The sequence below is a fragment of the Nomia melanderi genome, chromosome 4, assembly GCF_051020985.1.
Source record: "Nomia melanderi isolate GNS246 chromosome 4, iyNomMela1, whole genome shotgun sequence".
Classification (NCBI taxonomy): Eukaryota; Metazoa; Arthropoda; class Insecta; order Hymenoptera; family Halictidae; genus Nomia; species Nomia melanderi.
The window spans coordinates 14,651,313-14,668,010 of record NC_135002.1 but is presented as its reverse complement, the minus strand read 5'-3'; the positions used below and the strand labels follow the sequence as shown (position 1 = coordinate 14,668,010).

At 32.1% G+C, this 16,698-nt stretch overlaps 5 protein-coding genes across 10 annotated transcripts; 2 read left to right on the top strand and 3 right to left on the bottom strand.

Moving 5' to 3' along the window:
• Positions 1–432: 432 nt before the first annotated feature.
• Positions 433–1,710, top strand: LOC116425429 (BRCA2-interacting transcriptional repressor EMSY). Its single transcript, XM_076366473.1, has 5 exons — positions 433–652; positions 882–1,056; positions 1,156–1,411; positions 1,497–1,606; positions 1,684–1,710. Exons 1-3 carry the CDS (start codon positions 589–591, stop codon positions 1,361–1,363), a joined length of 447 nt encoding a protein of 148 aa, XP_076222588.1. The 5' UTR covers positions 433–588; the 3' UTR covers positions 1,364–1,411; positions 1,497–1,606; positions 1,684–1,710.
• Positions 1,711–5,019: 3,309 nt separating this feature from the next.
• Positions 5,020–6,188, bottom strand: SmB (small ribonucleoprotein particle protein SmB). Its single transcript, XM_031973120.2, has 3 exons — positions 5,895–6,188; positions 5,274–5,808; positions 5,020–5,194 (listed from the first exon to the last, which is right to left on the bottom strand). The coding sequence occupies exons 1-3, from the start codon at positions 5,895–5,897 to the stop codon at positions 5,079–5,081; spliced, it is 654 nt and encodes a 217-aa protein (XP_031828980.1). The 5' UTR covers positions 5,898–6,188; the 3' UTR covers positions 5,020–5,078.
• A 165-nt stretch (positions 6,189–6,353) lies between these two features.
• On the bottom strand, positions 6,354–7,560 carry LOC116425430 (uncharacterized). 3 transcript variants are annotated; one of them, XM_031973118.2, is made up of 2 exons: positions 7,418–7,560; positions 6,354–7,297 (listed from the first exon to the last, which is right to left on the bottom strand). In XM_031973118.2, the coding sequence occupies exons 1-2, from the start codon at positions 7,418–7,420 to the stop codon at positions 6,518–6,520; spliced, it is 783 nt and encodes a 260-aa protein (XP_031828978.1). In that variant the 5' UTR covers positions 7,421–7,560; the 3' UTR covers positions 6,354–6,517. The 3 variants fall into 3 exon arrangements, 2 of the variants coding, with proteins under 2 accessions (XP_031828978.1, XP_031828979.1); XM_031973119.2 differs by having other exon boundaries at positions 6,354–6,888; XR_004234682.2 differs by having other exon boundaries at positions 7,046–7,190.
• A 75-nt stretch (positions 7,561–7,635) lies between these two features.
• On the top strand, positions 7,636–8,624 carry Cbp20 (cap binding protein 20). Of its 2 annotated transcripts, none has more exons than XM_031973121.2 (3): positions 7,636–7,858; positions 8,030–8,350; positions 8,449–8,624. In XM_031973121.2, exons 1-3 carry the CDS (start codon positions 7,781–7,783, stop codon positions 8,551–8,553), a joined length of 504 nt encoding a protein of 167 aa, XP_031828981.1. In that variant the 5' UTR covers positions 7,636–7,780; the 3' UTR covers positions 8,554–8,624. The 2 variants fall into 2 exon arrangements, with proteins under 2 accessions (XP_031828981.1, XP_031828982.1); XM_031973122.2 differs by having other exon boundaries at positions 8,030–8,372.
• Positions 8,625–8,844: 220 nt separating this feature from the next.
• Positions 8,845–14,387, bottom strand: LOC116425535 (ras-like GTP-binding protein RhoL). Of its 3 annotated transcripts, none has more exons than XM_031973426.2 (6): positions 14,141–14,387; positions 10,292–10,466; positions 9,946–10,075; positions 9,714–9,828; positions 9,518–9,635; positions 8,845–9,217 (listed from the first exon to the last, which is right to left on the bottom strand). In XM_031973426.2, exons 2-6 carry the CDS (start codon positions 10,308–10,310, stop codon positions 9,018–9,020), a joined length of 582 nt encoding a protein of 193 aa, XP_031829286.1. In that variant the 5' UTR covers positions 10,311–10,466; positions 14,141–14,387; the 3' UTR covers positions 8,845–9,017. The 3 variants fall into 3 exon arrangements, with proteins under 3 accessions (XP_031829286.1, XP_031829287.1, XP_031829288.1); XM_031973427.2 differs by lacking the exon at positions 14,141–14,387 and adding an exon at positions 13,428–13,689; XM_031973428.1 differs by lacking the exon at positions 14,141–14,387 and adding an exon at positions 12,418–12,541.
• Between the last annotated feature and the right edge of the window lie 2,311 nt (positions 14,388–16,698).

Sequence of the window (16,698 nt, the reverse complement as noted above, 5' to 3'; positions counted from 1 at the left end):
AAGTTGTAATTAGCGATACAATGTACTATATACTATATGTACAAAAGATAAAGGTTTTACAATTGTTTCGCAAATCGGAAATAGTAATATAAGAATGGTTAATTCCAAATTTGAAGTAAAATAATAAATGAGTTTCAGGTAGACAAGCACATTATAATATTGTTTTCGAGATTGAAAAATTTATATTTAATTTATAGTACTTTTAAGTTTCTATTATTTTCTTCTTTTTCGTTCCAAATAACGGGAAAGTGAAAGTTGAGTGACACTAAAAAATAGTTTTAGAAATATACAAATTTGAATGTTTCCTTGTATCAGAAAACAATTTTAGTATAGTGAATTACATTGTCATGTTTAAATAAGCATGTTTATTTGTAGCCAGGCAAGCCAATGGATAGAAATGTATATTGAATTGATTAACAATGGTACCAATGTTGTAACGAAAAACGGTGCACATACGACAAATGTAATTAGACGGCAACTTCATCATCAACTTACCATACTGTCAACGAAACGTCGAAAATGTGGAAAAGGCGTACTGATGGTGGAAAACTTTCGGTACGATTATTATAACGACCGAAGCATGCAATCATGTGGCCAGCAAGGCACGAAACGATGACCCGCGATGAATGCAGAAAATGTTTACGATATTTGGGTAAGGTTAAGTTTCAAACAATTGTTTTCTTTGGTAGCGCTTAAACTTTTAAAATCTCAGAATAATTATGCTCGAAGGATAGAAGTAATTATTGATTCTGTAACGTTGCATGTTTTCTAATGTCATTAATGTATGTGGCTGCTTAGCAATTTGTTGATTATCATAGAGCAACTGTATTATTTACATATTATGATAATTATAGAAGGACTATATTTTCTGTTTAATATAGAATTAGATGCTTACGGAAGTATGGTATCTGTCTTACGTGCCCAAGGCCCCTTTACCAGTGAAAAACAGAAATTATTACAAGAACTTGCTAAAGTTTTACACATTTCTAATGAAAGACATCGTGCAGAAGTACGAAGAGCTGTAAACGATGAAAAATTAGCAATGATAGCCGAACAGTAAGTGTTTAAGAATAATATTTGCTATATTGTATATATTTTATAATTAAATCCATTAGATTCTGTATATCAATATTAATGCATATATTGATGATGTAGATTAAGTGGCCCAAACACTGGTACAGATTGGACTATTGAAGGTCGCCGTGTTATTCCCCTTTTGCCACGATTAAAGGCAAGGTCTGCTTTCACAACATTAGCAAATAGCTTGTCTATTGCAACAGTAGCTGCAAACAAAAGGAATCTTCCTATACGTGAAAAAACGGAGGATGCAAAAGGTTTTAAGGAAAACTATTATCTATTTTAGTAAATGTGTGCTTTTAATCTGTGTAAAATAGCATATGGTTATAGAGCTGTAAGTTAAGAAATTTGATGATTTAGCTTTCCTTTTATGTATCATTCTACATAAACATATATTCTCTACTTGTATATTTCAATAGATATTAGAAGTGAATCTCCTGTGAAAGTGAAAGTGGAAGAGAAGATACTTGGTGATAACGAACTTTCACCTGTGAAAGAAAAATTGAATGAAGAAAATATTACAGATGAGGTAAATTTGTGTATGTCTTTAGCGTATATTGAAGTTTAATTAATTCTTTTAATTCATCCACATCTTAAATGTTATAGATTTCTGAACAAAGTAAAAAAGCGAATTTCAATAACCAGAACAAGAATTCGGATACAAACGAAAAATGTGCTATGTTGGAAAAACGTAAACCTACTTCTCCCCTTCCAACACCATTACCGAATAAAGTACTATGAATACATTGAATTTATGTAATCAAGTCTTTTTCTCAACAAAAGGATTAATTAGTAAAATTTTGTTCAGATTCTGGTAGTGTCAGCAAATTCGATAGGAACGTTAAATCATGGTACTGCTTCAAAAGGGTCACTTGAAAATACCATTCAGTTATCCAGAGTGCCAACAAATTCACTACAACACCAAAATTTTACGATAATACCACTTAATATTAATTGTGGAGAAAATGATTCAGGTTAACACATATTTTATTTTAATATTTATTTTAGTGGATTCATAGTATATATTTTATTAAAATTAAATCTTCTGAATCTCAGATCTAGATTCTAAAACGGTGGTACAAGAAAATGTTATCAATCATATAGCTGTGTCACCTAGTAATCTTACAAACACTATTATCCCTGTGGATACAACGAGTATTGCTAAGACGAAGGGAAAAATTATTACGACGCAAAGTAAACTTAATACGAAAATTGGGTCAGCAATTTTGAGGTCTAGCAATGTACCATGTACATCAGGAAATAATCTGCAATGTGAAACTCAAGATACACCAACGCAAAATAGTATAAGTAGTTCACAAAAATCAGTAGACTCTGAAAATTCAAATGTAACTGCCAGCAGCACAAAACGTATTATACCTATGATACATTCTAATGCAACACCTCCGATAACTAAAACTATTACAACAAGTAATTATCAATATTACTAAAACGTAAAGTAATTTATTAAAAATACGAATGTTGGCACAATACGAATTTCATTCTTAAATTATCTTCTTAGATAATTCACATCGACTAATATCGGTATGTCCTGGAACGACTGTGTCAAATGGACCAGGACCACCTCAGCTTAAACAAACGACAACAACAACTACAACAACAACAGTAACCTGTAAAAAATTACCTACGACGCTCAATAATCAAATCGCTGCCAAAATGGTAAGATATTAAATTTTAAATATTTGAAATGACTAACAACTTATAATAAAAATAAGATAAATGCAACATAGAGATTAGGAACAATTTGTTTATAATGTTTTAGGGTGTTACGCTAAATTCTAATAAAACTGTAAATATATCTCATCCTAATACAAAATTAGCATCTAAAACAAATGTGATTGTTATACAAAAGGGTCAAACCAAAGGTGTAACGCTTTCTCATGCGGGCAAGGTATATTGACATTATTTAACCCATCTAATAACTATAATTTTCTTATTATTTAATTTCAACATGATATTTAAATATATTTATTTATTTTAGGAAGTACTAGGGAAAGTAATAATGGGTGGCAAAAATTTATGTGTCACAAATCAACATAATGCTTCTATTAATGTTTTACCGCGCCATATTACATTGAACAATGGAGATCAATCAGTAACTATGTTATCAACAACAAATTCGTCTCAAACGGAATCTATAGCACCTAATGCAAAAGTAATAACTGTTTGATGCATATAAATATATAAATATTATGAGAATGATTGAAAATGCATATTTCATTTTTCAGTCTGGTAACACTATTATGTTTAATCTTCGGCAAGAAGTGCTGGAGAAGAATAAAGCCCTGACTCACCTATTTGAATCAACTAATGTTCTTACCTCAGAATCTAAGACTGTGATACAAAATGCGCACGCCCGTGTTTCGAAAGAACCAAGTAACAGTGATTCACATGTACAGGATAAAGAAATAATTGTAAAAACCGATGCTGTAATTACTTCTGTTAGAGATGAGAAACACAGGTCAGTTTGAAATAATCAAACAATATTATGAAATTGTTATGTTAAGAAGTACATATAATACGAACAACTAACTTTTATCATTGCTTTGAAATTTTTATAAATTATTTTTTGTAAATTTATAACTGATAATTTACTATCCACTTCAATTATTTTAAACAACTACAGTTCCAATACCTTATTTCGTAAATATATTTTATTTACAAATCTTTCTACACTTTTATTCAGTGTATACGTTGCGCAAGTGATGGTAGCTATTTATTTTCAGAACATTCAATACTCAATGAGGAATAGTATATTAAAATTGATGATTAAAATAATTTATAATAAAAATCTGTATGTAACGTCTCATTACATTCATATAGATACTAAATTTAACAGTAAAAGACTGGATGTATTTCATAATGTGTGTAATACATACGTGTCTAAGTTTTTAATTCTTAGTCATTAATCTTTTCAAACAAATGAATAAGTTTATTATTTACTAAATCAATACTTTACAAAGTGAATAGTACATTAATCTAAGAATTGTGCAATGACCTGCTTGAAAAATTGTAATTCTATATGACTGATCGTTTTACATCTGGCATGTGCCAAATTTGTAATATATTTACAGTGCTAAGTAAAAAATTTGTTTCTACGTTTCTGATACTTGCTCACGCTTTATATTGTTCACGTGCTGTAAATATACGTATGATGTAAATAGTACATTACAAAAGCCAAATAGAATAATAACATTTATATCTTTATGAACTACAATTGAGTTTTGCAAATTCTTGAATAGTTGCATTTCTTCTATTCAGTTTTTGAGTTAAGTTTTTGAGTTAATCTCCAGTACATTAACTGAAACTGAGAAGTACTTAAATACTAACATGTACATACACGTATATTTTAAACAAGGAGAATCAATTTTCGTTTTTTATCGATAGTACATAGATGTAAGAGAAGGAACCATGACAGTCTTCTAAATGATAATAACTGCCTATTCAAACTGCTCAAGAGAATAATAGTTTCTGTATAAAACTTTATGAATCAGCAATTCCATTGTTAACAGCGGCGTTTATTCGGTTACATATATTAAATTTATTCAAAATATGTTGAAGAGAGTTATAGATACTCTAAAGAATTCATTAAGAGTTCAGAGTAAATGTAACCACAGTTCGTATCTAATGTCAAAAAAGTTTTCAATGGAATAACTGAAATACAGAACAAAGATGTATATGTAATAATAGTTGCTCTTGTTTTTACTGTTTGTAAATAATTACTAAAAATAGTTAAATTATAAATTAAAAATAATAATGGCATTAAAGTTTGTCATTTATGTGCATACATATAGCTATGTTATTACCACTTATTACAGTAATTCTATTAGAGACGAATTCTGATACATTATTATTATTATATTAATGTCACTTTATGTCATATTTTACTTTACAAAATTCAACTATGCATGCCAGAGAGAAATATTTCCATTGTAAAAGAGATTTTTATTATCAGGAAACACAATTATACATTTTAGATAATTTTAATAAGGTCGAGGTGGTGGTCCACCTCTCATCATGCCAGGAGGTGGTCCTCTCATTCCTGGAGGCCCCATTGGTGGTCCCCCGCGTCCCATGGGTGGCATTCCTGGTGGCATACCTACGCACAATTCAATGAAAACATTACAGCTTTCTTCAAAAATTGAAGAAAAAAGATATTATAAAATTTAAATAATTACCCATCATTCCTGGAGGTGGACCCATCATCCCAGGTGGAGGACCTCCAACTGGCATACGTGGAGGACCACCGGGGTGCATCTGTGGTGGTGCAGAAACTTGACCTCTGCCTCCCGGTGTCATAATCTGCTGTGATGGGCCACCGACACCTCTGACAGGTCCTTGCAACCCCGTAGGTACTCCAGCAACATTTGCAGGCATACCACGTCCAGCTGCTCGACCCATACCAGGTCCTGCTGCAGCTCCAGGAATAGGTACCCTAGGTAAGCCTTCTTCTGGAGGTGGAGGGCCTTCTACCGTTAAAGAAACAATATTTTCTCCCCTTAAGAGTACAAAGCCTAATACACGTTTATCTTCTCTTTCTGGTTGCTTCGTATTTTTTGGTTTAATTTTACGAAATTCTTCACAATCTCCAAGTATAAGGTTCATATGTTTATCGAAAGCTTTGAACGTGCCTATGAATGTTCTAGAATCTTGGAGAATAATTCTAACTCTGTAATTAATATGTTGTAGCATCTTATTGTTTTTGCCGATCGTCTGTAAAGAAAATTCAATTTATAAGGTTATAATAACTATTCTTTAAACGAATTAAAAAATTTTATACATTGCTGCGTTTTATTTACCATTTTGGCTGCCTGCTTTTTGACACGTAAAAATCAAAAACAAGTTATTTGATAATTATATTGTGCACAGTTACGATGAAAATAATCGCTTGTCGGTTTCAATAGATTCGACCGCCAGCTTCAGTAACATAACCTCTCTGTCTGAATAGATGGCATTGCTAAATATATGTTCTTTTTCAACGGAAACATTACCAGTTAAAGGTACGTTTTAAAGTAACTTTATCTATCTGAAGATCTTCAAACCAAAAGGTCGATCTTTAATTTATGTTTGTATTTATATTTATATTTAAATAACTATATTAAAGCAAACTGATAATTATCCGGAAGTTCACAATTTTAATGAACTATAAGAATTTAGATTTCCTTCAGTTTCTATTGGACTTTTTCTAATATAAAGAATCATTAATTTACTTCAATCATTAAAAATCGAAAATTAAGGAATAAAAGGAATTTGTCGGGTTATTACAACAAACTATTTTATATATAAGTTTTATATAATACACATTTGTAAATATCTTTCAAATTAAGTACAATTATCAAAAAGTTCAAAATATAAATCTTAACTCTAAAATAAGTTCCGAGATCATAAATGATAAGATAGTAGGAAATATAATTATGAATTTTCATGATGTTTTAGATTTATATTGTTTTATAATAACTTTCCATCTTAATTTTATATTTGATGGATCAATGCTTGCTGTCTTTTCAGTCAGAACTTTATATTCATTTGCAAATGTTTTCCAATTATGTTGTAATTCGTTATTAACTAGTAATTTTATATGTTCCTGAACATTATCCTTTACATTCAGTGAATTTGGATTAAATATTGTTTTGTTCTTGGGTACATTCAAAGGACATTGGTCACTAGGTAGTTTCTCATATTCTTTTAAATCTGGATGTAAGCTACTCAAAGTATTCATTATTTCTTTCATTTTAGCATTGTAATTAACAGTTAACATGTTTGTTTCATTTCCCTCGTATAATGTGTTTATATCTGTACCAAAATACAGATATTTATTAGGAACCTTTATAGGTATATTCTGATCTAATTTATCACAATAATATACTATTGATTGTGCTTCTGAACCATTAGGGAATATAGTGTTCCCTTCTACTGTTGTTAATAATTTTTCGGTTTTTTTGTTAAGATCAGATTCTAATGTATCTTTTGGTAATTCAAAGGAGATAAAAGGTACACGTTTCACAAGAAGTTTTTCAACAAGATAATCATATTCTTGAAGTTTACCATTACAAGAATTTTCCTGAGATTCTTCATCACAACCGATTTTAAAGCAACTAAAAAATAATTTGTAACATTTTTTTTTAGTGCCAGAAGCAGAATACGCTTTTTGTGAATTAGACATTCTTAGTTCATTTGATGTAGAATCTTGTAATTTGCTGTTCTTCATATCAAAAATATTTATATTGAAATATAAGATATCTTAATTCTTATAATTTAATTAAATCCAAAGCAATTTACAGTTTAAAATCCATTGCTGTTAAGGCAAAGTTTGTATATTTACCATAATTTCGTGATGACGATCGTAATTGAAGTATCATTTAAGTAAGGGGTTATAGAATATCTGAAATAGAGTTTTGAAAGCGTATAATAATTTTATGATTTATCCAATAAAAGTGTTTCAAGAACTATGAAAAAGTTGAAAACATATTTTTTATTTTGACATTTTAAAACGATTTGATAGGTTTTTGACGCATCATATATTTCTCCTTTTCGCCTGAATGTGGCGCTTTTGTCCTGTATGAACATTTCATGTGTAAAGTGATAATCGTGATACTGATGTAATAATTGTTAGAAGAAGGATTCGAATGTATAGAATTATTTTTCCATTTTAAGAATAAGAAAATTAATGTAATCGTATATTAATATGGCAGCAGCAGTAAAAGCAAATTCTTCAACTTCACCTTCAGTTGAATTAAGTTCATATCGTGATCAACATTTTAAGGTTTGTTGTGTGATGTATTTTGACGTGTTGTGTATTGTGGTTTCTGAACATTTTAAATTTATTTCTGCAGCGTATCGAAGCTTTGAAATTTCAGTTATTATTTAACTTATGGATACAGTTGTTAGATTATTAAGTTTTGTATATAATTATAAATATTTAATTTTGTTTTAGGGCTCAAGAGCAGAACAAGATAGGCTTTTAAGGAATTCTACAACTTTGTATGTCGGAAATTTATCATTTTACACGACAGAAGAGCAAATATATGAATTATTTTCAAAATGTGGTGATATTAGGCGAATCATAATGGGTTTAGACAAATATAAAAAGACACCATGTGGGTTCTGCTTTGTTGAATATTATCAAAGGGCCGATGCTGAAAGTTGCATGCGATACATTAATGGTACACGTTTGGATGACAGAATAATTAGAACAGATTGGGATGCTGGTTTCATTGAAGGTAGACAATATGGAAGAGGAAAAACTGGAGGACAAGTATTTATTTATATACATATATGTATACATATCATATAATATTATTTTATATAACAGAACAATACTATGATAAAACAATGAACATAATGTTTTTGTAGGTAAGAGATGAATATAGATCAGACTTTGATAGTGGAAGAGGGGGATATGGTAAAATTATACAACAAAAAGTAACACCTATTTCTGATGGAGGCTTTGGACGTTGAAATTTGAATTGTGACCGTGTTCCTATACACAATGTTGTATGTATAAATAAATTATAATAATATTTGGTTAATTGCATTTAAAATTATAAATTACAATATTTAGGCTTTAATTTTAAGAACTATATATGTACATATGATAATAACTATGAATTGATAATATTAGGAAGATTATTTTTTTAAGAATCAGGAATATTAAAGATATCAGGGAATTAAAGATATTAATTTTCATTTTAGTCAGATTTAAATAAATACTTTATTAAGATAAAATGTTTTTTAAATAAATATTATTAATGACACTAATATATTTTTTTTATTAACTTTTATTGTAATATACATTAGTAAAAATACTTAAAAAGCATAGTCTTTGGAACAATGTATACATTTTCTAAGTAAAAAATTATTCTGATTCAATGCCTGCTTCTATCCTAATAATTAGATATAAATATTTTATGTTGACTTAATTCTCAGAATGTACAGCAGAATTTACTTGATGGCTTTTTGAGAACTGCTCTTATGGCTTCTGTAAAAACTTCTTCCAGGTTTTCACATTTCAGTGAAGAACATTCAATATATTTATAGGCTTTTACTTTTTTCTTCATTTTTTTGCAGTCTTTTATCGTAACTGTATCCACATTTTCTGAATTTCTAAGGTCTCCTTTAGTACCTGTTAATAAAATATTAAACAAATAATAAATTTGCAATATTGTACGACTGACTCAAATCATCTTTTAACCAAAAACATTATTCTTTAATCGCCTGGCTTGGAATTCAATTAATGACTACAGGAGCCATATGTACCTATTTAATTTTACAATATTTAGATAAAAACAGTCTTCAATAAAGTAATAAATGTATACTGGTTTTACCATTGACATTACTCCATGCTAAGTGATTGAAAGATTCACAAAATATAGAAAATGAACATTCTCATTTGTTGGAATGCATAATAATAAAAACTATTTACCGACAAGAACTATAGGTGTGTTCGGACAGTGATGCTTAATTTCTGGATGCCACTTGTTCGCGACATTCTCTAAAGAATTGCGAGAATTCACTGAAAAGCAGATCAAGAAGCAGTCAGTCTAAAACAAAAATATTACGATAAATCAACTTCAAGTAAAGTAATAATTAAAGGATCATTTAAAAAGCAGCCTTCTCACGTTTGGATAAGATAAAGGTCTGATCCTCTCATAATCTTCTTGACCGGCAGTGTCCCATAAAGTCATATCGTATTCTTGTCCATCTACGCGTATGCTTCCAGCATAGTTATCGAAACTAAAGAAAACACATTATAAATGTAAATCTTTCACTGTCGAACGAGTATCAGAATGGTCTTCAAATATCATTTCTAACAGATCAAATATATGAATCGTTGAACCATGTAACACTTACACCGTGGGTACGTATTCCGATGGGAATTTCTTGGTCGTGTATGTAATGAGCATACATGTTTTACCAACAGTACCATCACCGATCGTTGTTACTTTGATCGGCCTGTGCCGTGATGTTAATTTGTTGTTTTCTAAACAATGAAAGGTAATTTTGGTATATGATCGGGCGAGTCGAATATTTCATGACAAATATTTTTATTATGGGATTTCGATATTACATTATACTGAAGACAACATTACTGTTGTTGGATTTACTTAAATGATTCATTACCTTTTCTTTTCTTTTTGTATTATTATTTTTATTTATTATTGATTTGATGATTTATTGATGGTTTTTTCATACTTACCCTTATTGTTATTGCACATCGCGTATGAGAATAAGGGTAGGGTCCAGCGTCGAGGAATTGAGTCGAGTCGGCTCTCAGCTTCCCGGTCAATTTGATGACGTTTGTTATCAGCAGTGAACGGTGCTACTTATCTATTTATCATCCGGCTACCTCCATTATCCGCTACATTATTCGGCTGTAGTAAAATGAAAGAGATTGATAGTGTCGCGATAGTATTGGTATCATCCTATTCCATTGATATGCGTACATTAAACCTAGTCTTGTAGATATATGCTAGACAATCACATAATTAGAATGGGAGATAACAATAATAATAGTATGCTTAACGCACACGTTAACGCTTCACTCGTAAATCTTAATAATGTAATCAAAAATGTTCTATTAAGATTATTATTTAAAAATCGCGAATTGTGTCCCCTTTCATAGAGTACTATCATTGAGAGCTATTAATAGACTTCCGGTAGGTAGAATGTTAAATATATTACCACCATAAAAAATAACAGGGAAACAGACGATATTAAAAAATGGGGAAATCAAAAACAATATAAAAATAAATGTACATTAAAAAATCGATAATAAAATAAGAATAAAATTACACGAAGAAAGGGGAAAAAGGTACGCAAGATTCAACGATCGTTTCCTTTAATCATAATTGCTTCGATCGCAATGCGATCTACGAAAATCATGACAGAACGGTGAAGAATGTTTGTTGTTAGTTTTAAAAGCTTCAATCGCTACTCGTATCCACGCGAATGGCCACTGCAAAGGAATACTTTCCGTCTGATTCACCGTACCACGCCGAGGTAATTATTTAATTAAAACGATGGAATTATATTTCCTAATTTGTGAAACCAGCCGACCCCATGGAACTGAGATCATCGCACTTTAGTGACAATTACACTAGCTACTGGCTACTGCTTTTCGAAGGATGAGTACCGTTTCCACGAAAGACGAGTGCCGTTCCTTCAGAGAAGTGGTAAAAATTGTCATGAATTTTTATTCCGTTCATGCGTTTCTATTCTGTTCGTGTATGCGATTCAATTCGGTCTCGCCGTACAATAGATCGCGTACACAGGAAAACCGCAAGTTGACGGTAAGAGAAATACGAGAAAATTACTGCGAAATGGTACGGTGGGTAGTACGGTACGCGTAGGTATATCGAGGGTGTGCCTTCGCCACACGACGCATCAAATAATTCTAACCACGCCCTTCCTTCCGCATTCCATCCTTGTTCCGATCGTTTCAAAAATTTACCGTTTCGTTTTTCTGTAATCTGAAACCCCCATGGACAGGCAAACTCGTCTCGTTCAATTTCAATCTAGACCATATCGGCCAATTAACACTTTATCTAGCGACGGTTATTCAGTGATCTTGTGAAGATCAATGATTAACAGTTGAGGATTTATTAAAAATGAAAGAAAAAACATTTTTTCTCTATGACAATATTCGGTAAAGTATTAACACCAGAGCTATCAGACGGATTAAAATGACTCACCTTGAATTTCTACCCTCACAATTTTTAGAAAGATACGCGTGCGTTTCTGAGGGATTTTTTGGTAATTTGGTTCGCCATTGCACATTATAAAGTATCCAGCGAAATATTAATAAATGCACTTTTGTAACTTGTATATGAAAATATGCATTAGACGATTTGATTACTCGGTAGTTTTAATGGTAATGTCGAATGAAAACGTTTCGAGAACGAAATGGAAAACAAATGTTCACTGCTTTTCGGCGATAGATCATTCTGACGCATTGAACACGCGGTAACGTGTTCGCTGCACTGTAGAACATTGTTACATTGAACATATTTCGTATTCCAATAACCAGCGGGGGACTCTTGTCAATTTTCGTGCACTGAATACGAATGTGAAAACCGTTTGTGTCCATCTTGCTCAATGATTGAGGAATTTTAACTGTAATGTTTCTCGTAGAAAATGATTCTGTAGATTTTTCCAAATAAAATGATATATATATATTTCTGTAACGTTACGAATACTTAAACTTGTTTAAACAAATTTTTAACCGAGCAAGTTATTTGACGTACAAATTTTCTGGCAATTTAGTTTGTTTTGAAATTTATGAATCAACAGAGTAAAGAAGGCAACAATATAAAAGATATTCACATTTTGTGGTGAGGATCTGCACCTATGGAAGGCAAATAGCACGCGCGTCACCCAAGAGCAAACAATTTGTTTGCTCAAAACTTAGCGTTTCAGCCGCGCGCCTATGTAGTCGATGATCGAAACTCTAAAGCAAAAAAAAACTGAACAAGGAGCGAGCTCCTCGGCTTCTTTATTCTTTTAGGGAAAACAGTGTAACACTTTTTGTGGAAGTGGGTTACAGAGTCGCGAATAATGCAGCGATGACATAATCCCGGGTGCGTTCGTGAACCTGTGGCGGTAGGCCTTCGGCGCTACGTAATTAAAAAGACGCGATACACCGTTTCTCCTATGCTACTCGATGATTTTACAAGACCGCCGGATCAATTACGTAAACGGCGCACATTGGGAAAACATCGATGTTTCTGTGGGCAAAAATCAATTTTTCGGAGTTTTTAACATTAAACGTACCGGCAATTTAGTCACCGATCATATTTTTGCGAAAGGAATATTGGTAATTATTGATTTAATACGAAGACAATGGACAAAATAACTTTTAGGTAATAAGAAACGAATCATATATTTGCTTTTAATGAGAAAGGAAAGCTATAGGTGCATTTTTTAATTTGGATTTACCGGTCATTCGACGGCTAGTAACAGAAATAGTCCTAAGCTAGTAACAGAAATAGTCCTTAATTACAGGGAGCAAGCCTATATAAGGCAATTATCAATTTGTATTATTGTTTAAGAACATTATTCGTAGATTATTACTAGATAATTTACTAATTACTGTTCACTAACTACTAGATAAAATACAAAGTATACTTTATATTCAATAGTGGTAAATTATTACTAGAAAATCAACTTGTTTTCATTCATTCGAACATCACAGACTTTCGACCAGTAAAGCCGAGATCTCGCCCACTGTGCGACGTTGCTGTCGCCCGGACGAGCGATGAGATCGTTGAATTATGATTTTATTCTGTCCCCGCGACAGGATAAAGGAATGTCGGCTAGCGGTTTGTTATCAATACCTCATCCTGTTTTCTACTGTGTACGAGCGTCGCATTCGTAGCTCGGGGTTACGGAACGTTCCGAGAATGGCGATCACTTTCAACGGCTTTCGAATTTATTAAATAATACCGGGACGGTTCGATGCTCGCCGCATTTACTGTCGTTTAATTGTAACGTTCGTCCCCATTAGTAAAACACCGAAGATACTCGATTCTCCGCCGATAACGAACGATAAAGCTATCAACGAGTGATCGCGCGCTCGATTATCTACGATTTCAATGAAACCCGACGGTGACTAAGATCGCGAAGATTCACGGGAAACCGAGCAACGCGATAAATCGACGTACGCGTTTTAAGTCTTATTCAATACCACGTTCGTCGCGGAAAATATTCTTCTTGTCGCGTTCCTCCTTCGATGATATTATTTCCGGGCAATCTTATTGTCACGCGATTTTGTACGCGAGTGTTGTATGCGAGAGAACAGTTTTTAATTGTATTATAATTAATGTAACAACTAGTATATTATTATACATGATTAAGAATTTGAGATGTGAACAATCGCGTTTGCTTGGTCGAACAAGTAAAAGTTGAGAGGTGTCGAAATGAGTCGCAAAGATACGCCGCGCGGATATCGTTCACCTTTCGAATCGTAACTTTCGATTTGTCTAGTGTTATTAATTTGCGTTTTCCAGCGAACGAAGCAAAAAAGAAGCGTAACTTGTCAGGAACTCACCGTGAATTAGGAATAACTTTCCTTGGCGAAAAGCGTTGAACGAGAATTGGAGAACATGATTCGAGTTTTCTAATGGTTGACACTATGATTTTCGTTTCGCGCACGATTTCGAATAGTCGGGCCGATTATGATTGTGTTAGATTCGTTAAGGCGGCGGCGGGCAACAACGGAAAGCTGCGTGGACGCAGTTCGAGTGACGACTGCTCGAAGACTACGAAACACCGCCGACGCGTTTTAAACCTTCACCGAAACGTCAATCACGCTACTACACGCATACTCTGCGAAGGCACAGCCGACGCGACGGCCACGAGTATCACCTGCCTTTTGTATTTGTTTTATATATTAATTTATTTATATTTATTTTATAATTATTTGTCTACTTTTATTTTATATTTATTTATTTATACTTATTTATATCTATTTTACCTGGAGCTTTATCTGTATAAGCTATATTTAGTTTAGTTTCAAAGTGGCTTAAGTCTATTTTTCGAAAAAATCATCTTGACGATTTAATAGTTACAATTCCACGTTATATTTCATTTTTAAACGGTTAAAAGGAATTCTACATCCGTTAAAAATCGACGTTTATTGTAGGCATTAAATATCGATAACAAAGCAAAATATCTGACTTTGAGTTGTAAAGGACGAGTGGTAATTTATAACCGACTCGAATTTGTAAGATAAGCGTTAATTTAGAAACGCGAGAGATCGAAATGATTATTTTTTGAAAATGCATATGCTATTGGAACTCTTGGCAGGATTGTTCATTGATTCTTACTCCCTCGTTCTTTAGGTCGTTTGACCCTCGTCCGCTCAATGCCCACTCACTTTCGAATCGTCTCCTGTGAATGCTTATGTGCAATCGGATAATCGAATTTTATACACATTTTTAGTGTTGCGTGTTGACAATCTTGATTTTATGTTCTTAATATTGTACTGATAACGAATATAGATTTCTTATTTATTCTTTGTAAATTTGTTTCTTTTCTGTCCCATATTAATATCATTAAAAACACGTAATAATGAGTGGGAGGGTAATAGTTAAGTATTAATGTCATTAAAAGAATAATAATTCATGGTGTAATAATAAGTTTCTGTGAAACTTTAACCTGAACTCTAGATGATCCGGTGTCAATCTTTTAGATAGCTGCGGTACGTTTAGAATTTCAACGAAAAACAATCATTTTTACAGACATGTAAGTTTCATCGTTACCTGTGCCGTGGGAAAAGCGAAATGCGTGCCTATGGCAGATTCGAATAATATTTGAGGCATTATATATCGCATAGAGTCGTCGCGTATAATTCGTGACTAGAATGAATTAAAATTCGAAATTACATACAGTTTGTATTTGGAATGATAAATAGTTTCGTATTTGTAAATAGCATTCTACCGATGACGCAGTTGTTTTAATTAATGGCTGCCCGACGAAACGTTGCCCGATTGTTTGACAAGTTTGGTACATACAATACCGTGATTTTCATCGTTTCTATAGTGTTAGAAACATTCTAAGCTTTTCTTTTACTTAAGATGGATAAATTACTCGTTATTCGTAGGAACTTATTTTATTTACTTACTCGAGTAATCCATCTTTGCTTATCTCATAGATTTATTCCAATTCATCGAATATCGGTCATTAATTTATCAAAGAATAGTAAGATGTAAAATTCAGTACTTAAAAGAACAGTAATTGTAAAAATTAGTATAGAAAGAATGATGTAATGATGTATAGGGAAAGAAATTCGAAAAATACTGATATAAACTTTATGAAAATACGTGTAAAAATCGATACGAATGCCTCAAATAACAAATAAATAATTATTCGAATAATGTTTCATTGTTTATTCTTGTCTTTTATTTATTATCTGAATAAAATTTTGCTGAATAGAGAACTTTATAAATCCTCTTTCAGCCCTAATATTCGGAACGAATACTACCAGCATTGCGTGCTGTTTAAAGGGTCGTCATGCTTAAGGCGTCACCTTAGTAGCTATACCGCGTGACACACATGATCAAATAGTAAAATTAAAGCGGTGAACGCCCACTGATGAGACTGGAACTTACAAACTAATAGTCGACTCTTTAGAATCTGTTTTTCTGTTTTCCTGTCTACAAATTTGAACCGATGACCCCGTGAACCCAGTATTTCTGAAATAATTTCAATTCACGCAATTAAATATAAATGAAATATCTAAATTTCTTTTTTGTTGTTTTTCCATTGTTTTCAAGTAAAATTAACAATTGATAAGTTTATGTGCAATTGTTTGATAAAATCTTCATTTACATAATATTAGTTTTTAGAAGAAACCAACTATATTTTACGTTTACAATTTGCTTTCATTTTCGAAATAGAAAGGCTTTCATTAACATCACAGGCGAGGTATAGGATAGACAGAATATGCAATGTAAAATTTTATCACACGCTCTTAGGGGTCCCAGGACCCCTGAACTATTTTCGTGTCACTCTCGACGTTACCGATAATACAAAATTTTAGGCTAGTTAGCAGAAGTCGGATTAGCTGTATACTTCGTTTTTGCTACGAATGTGTTACATAATATA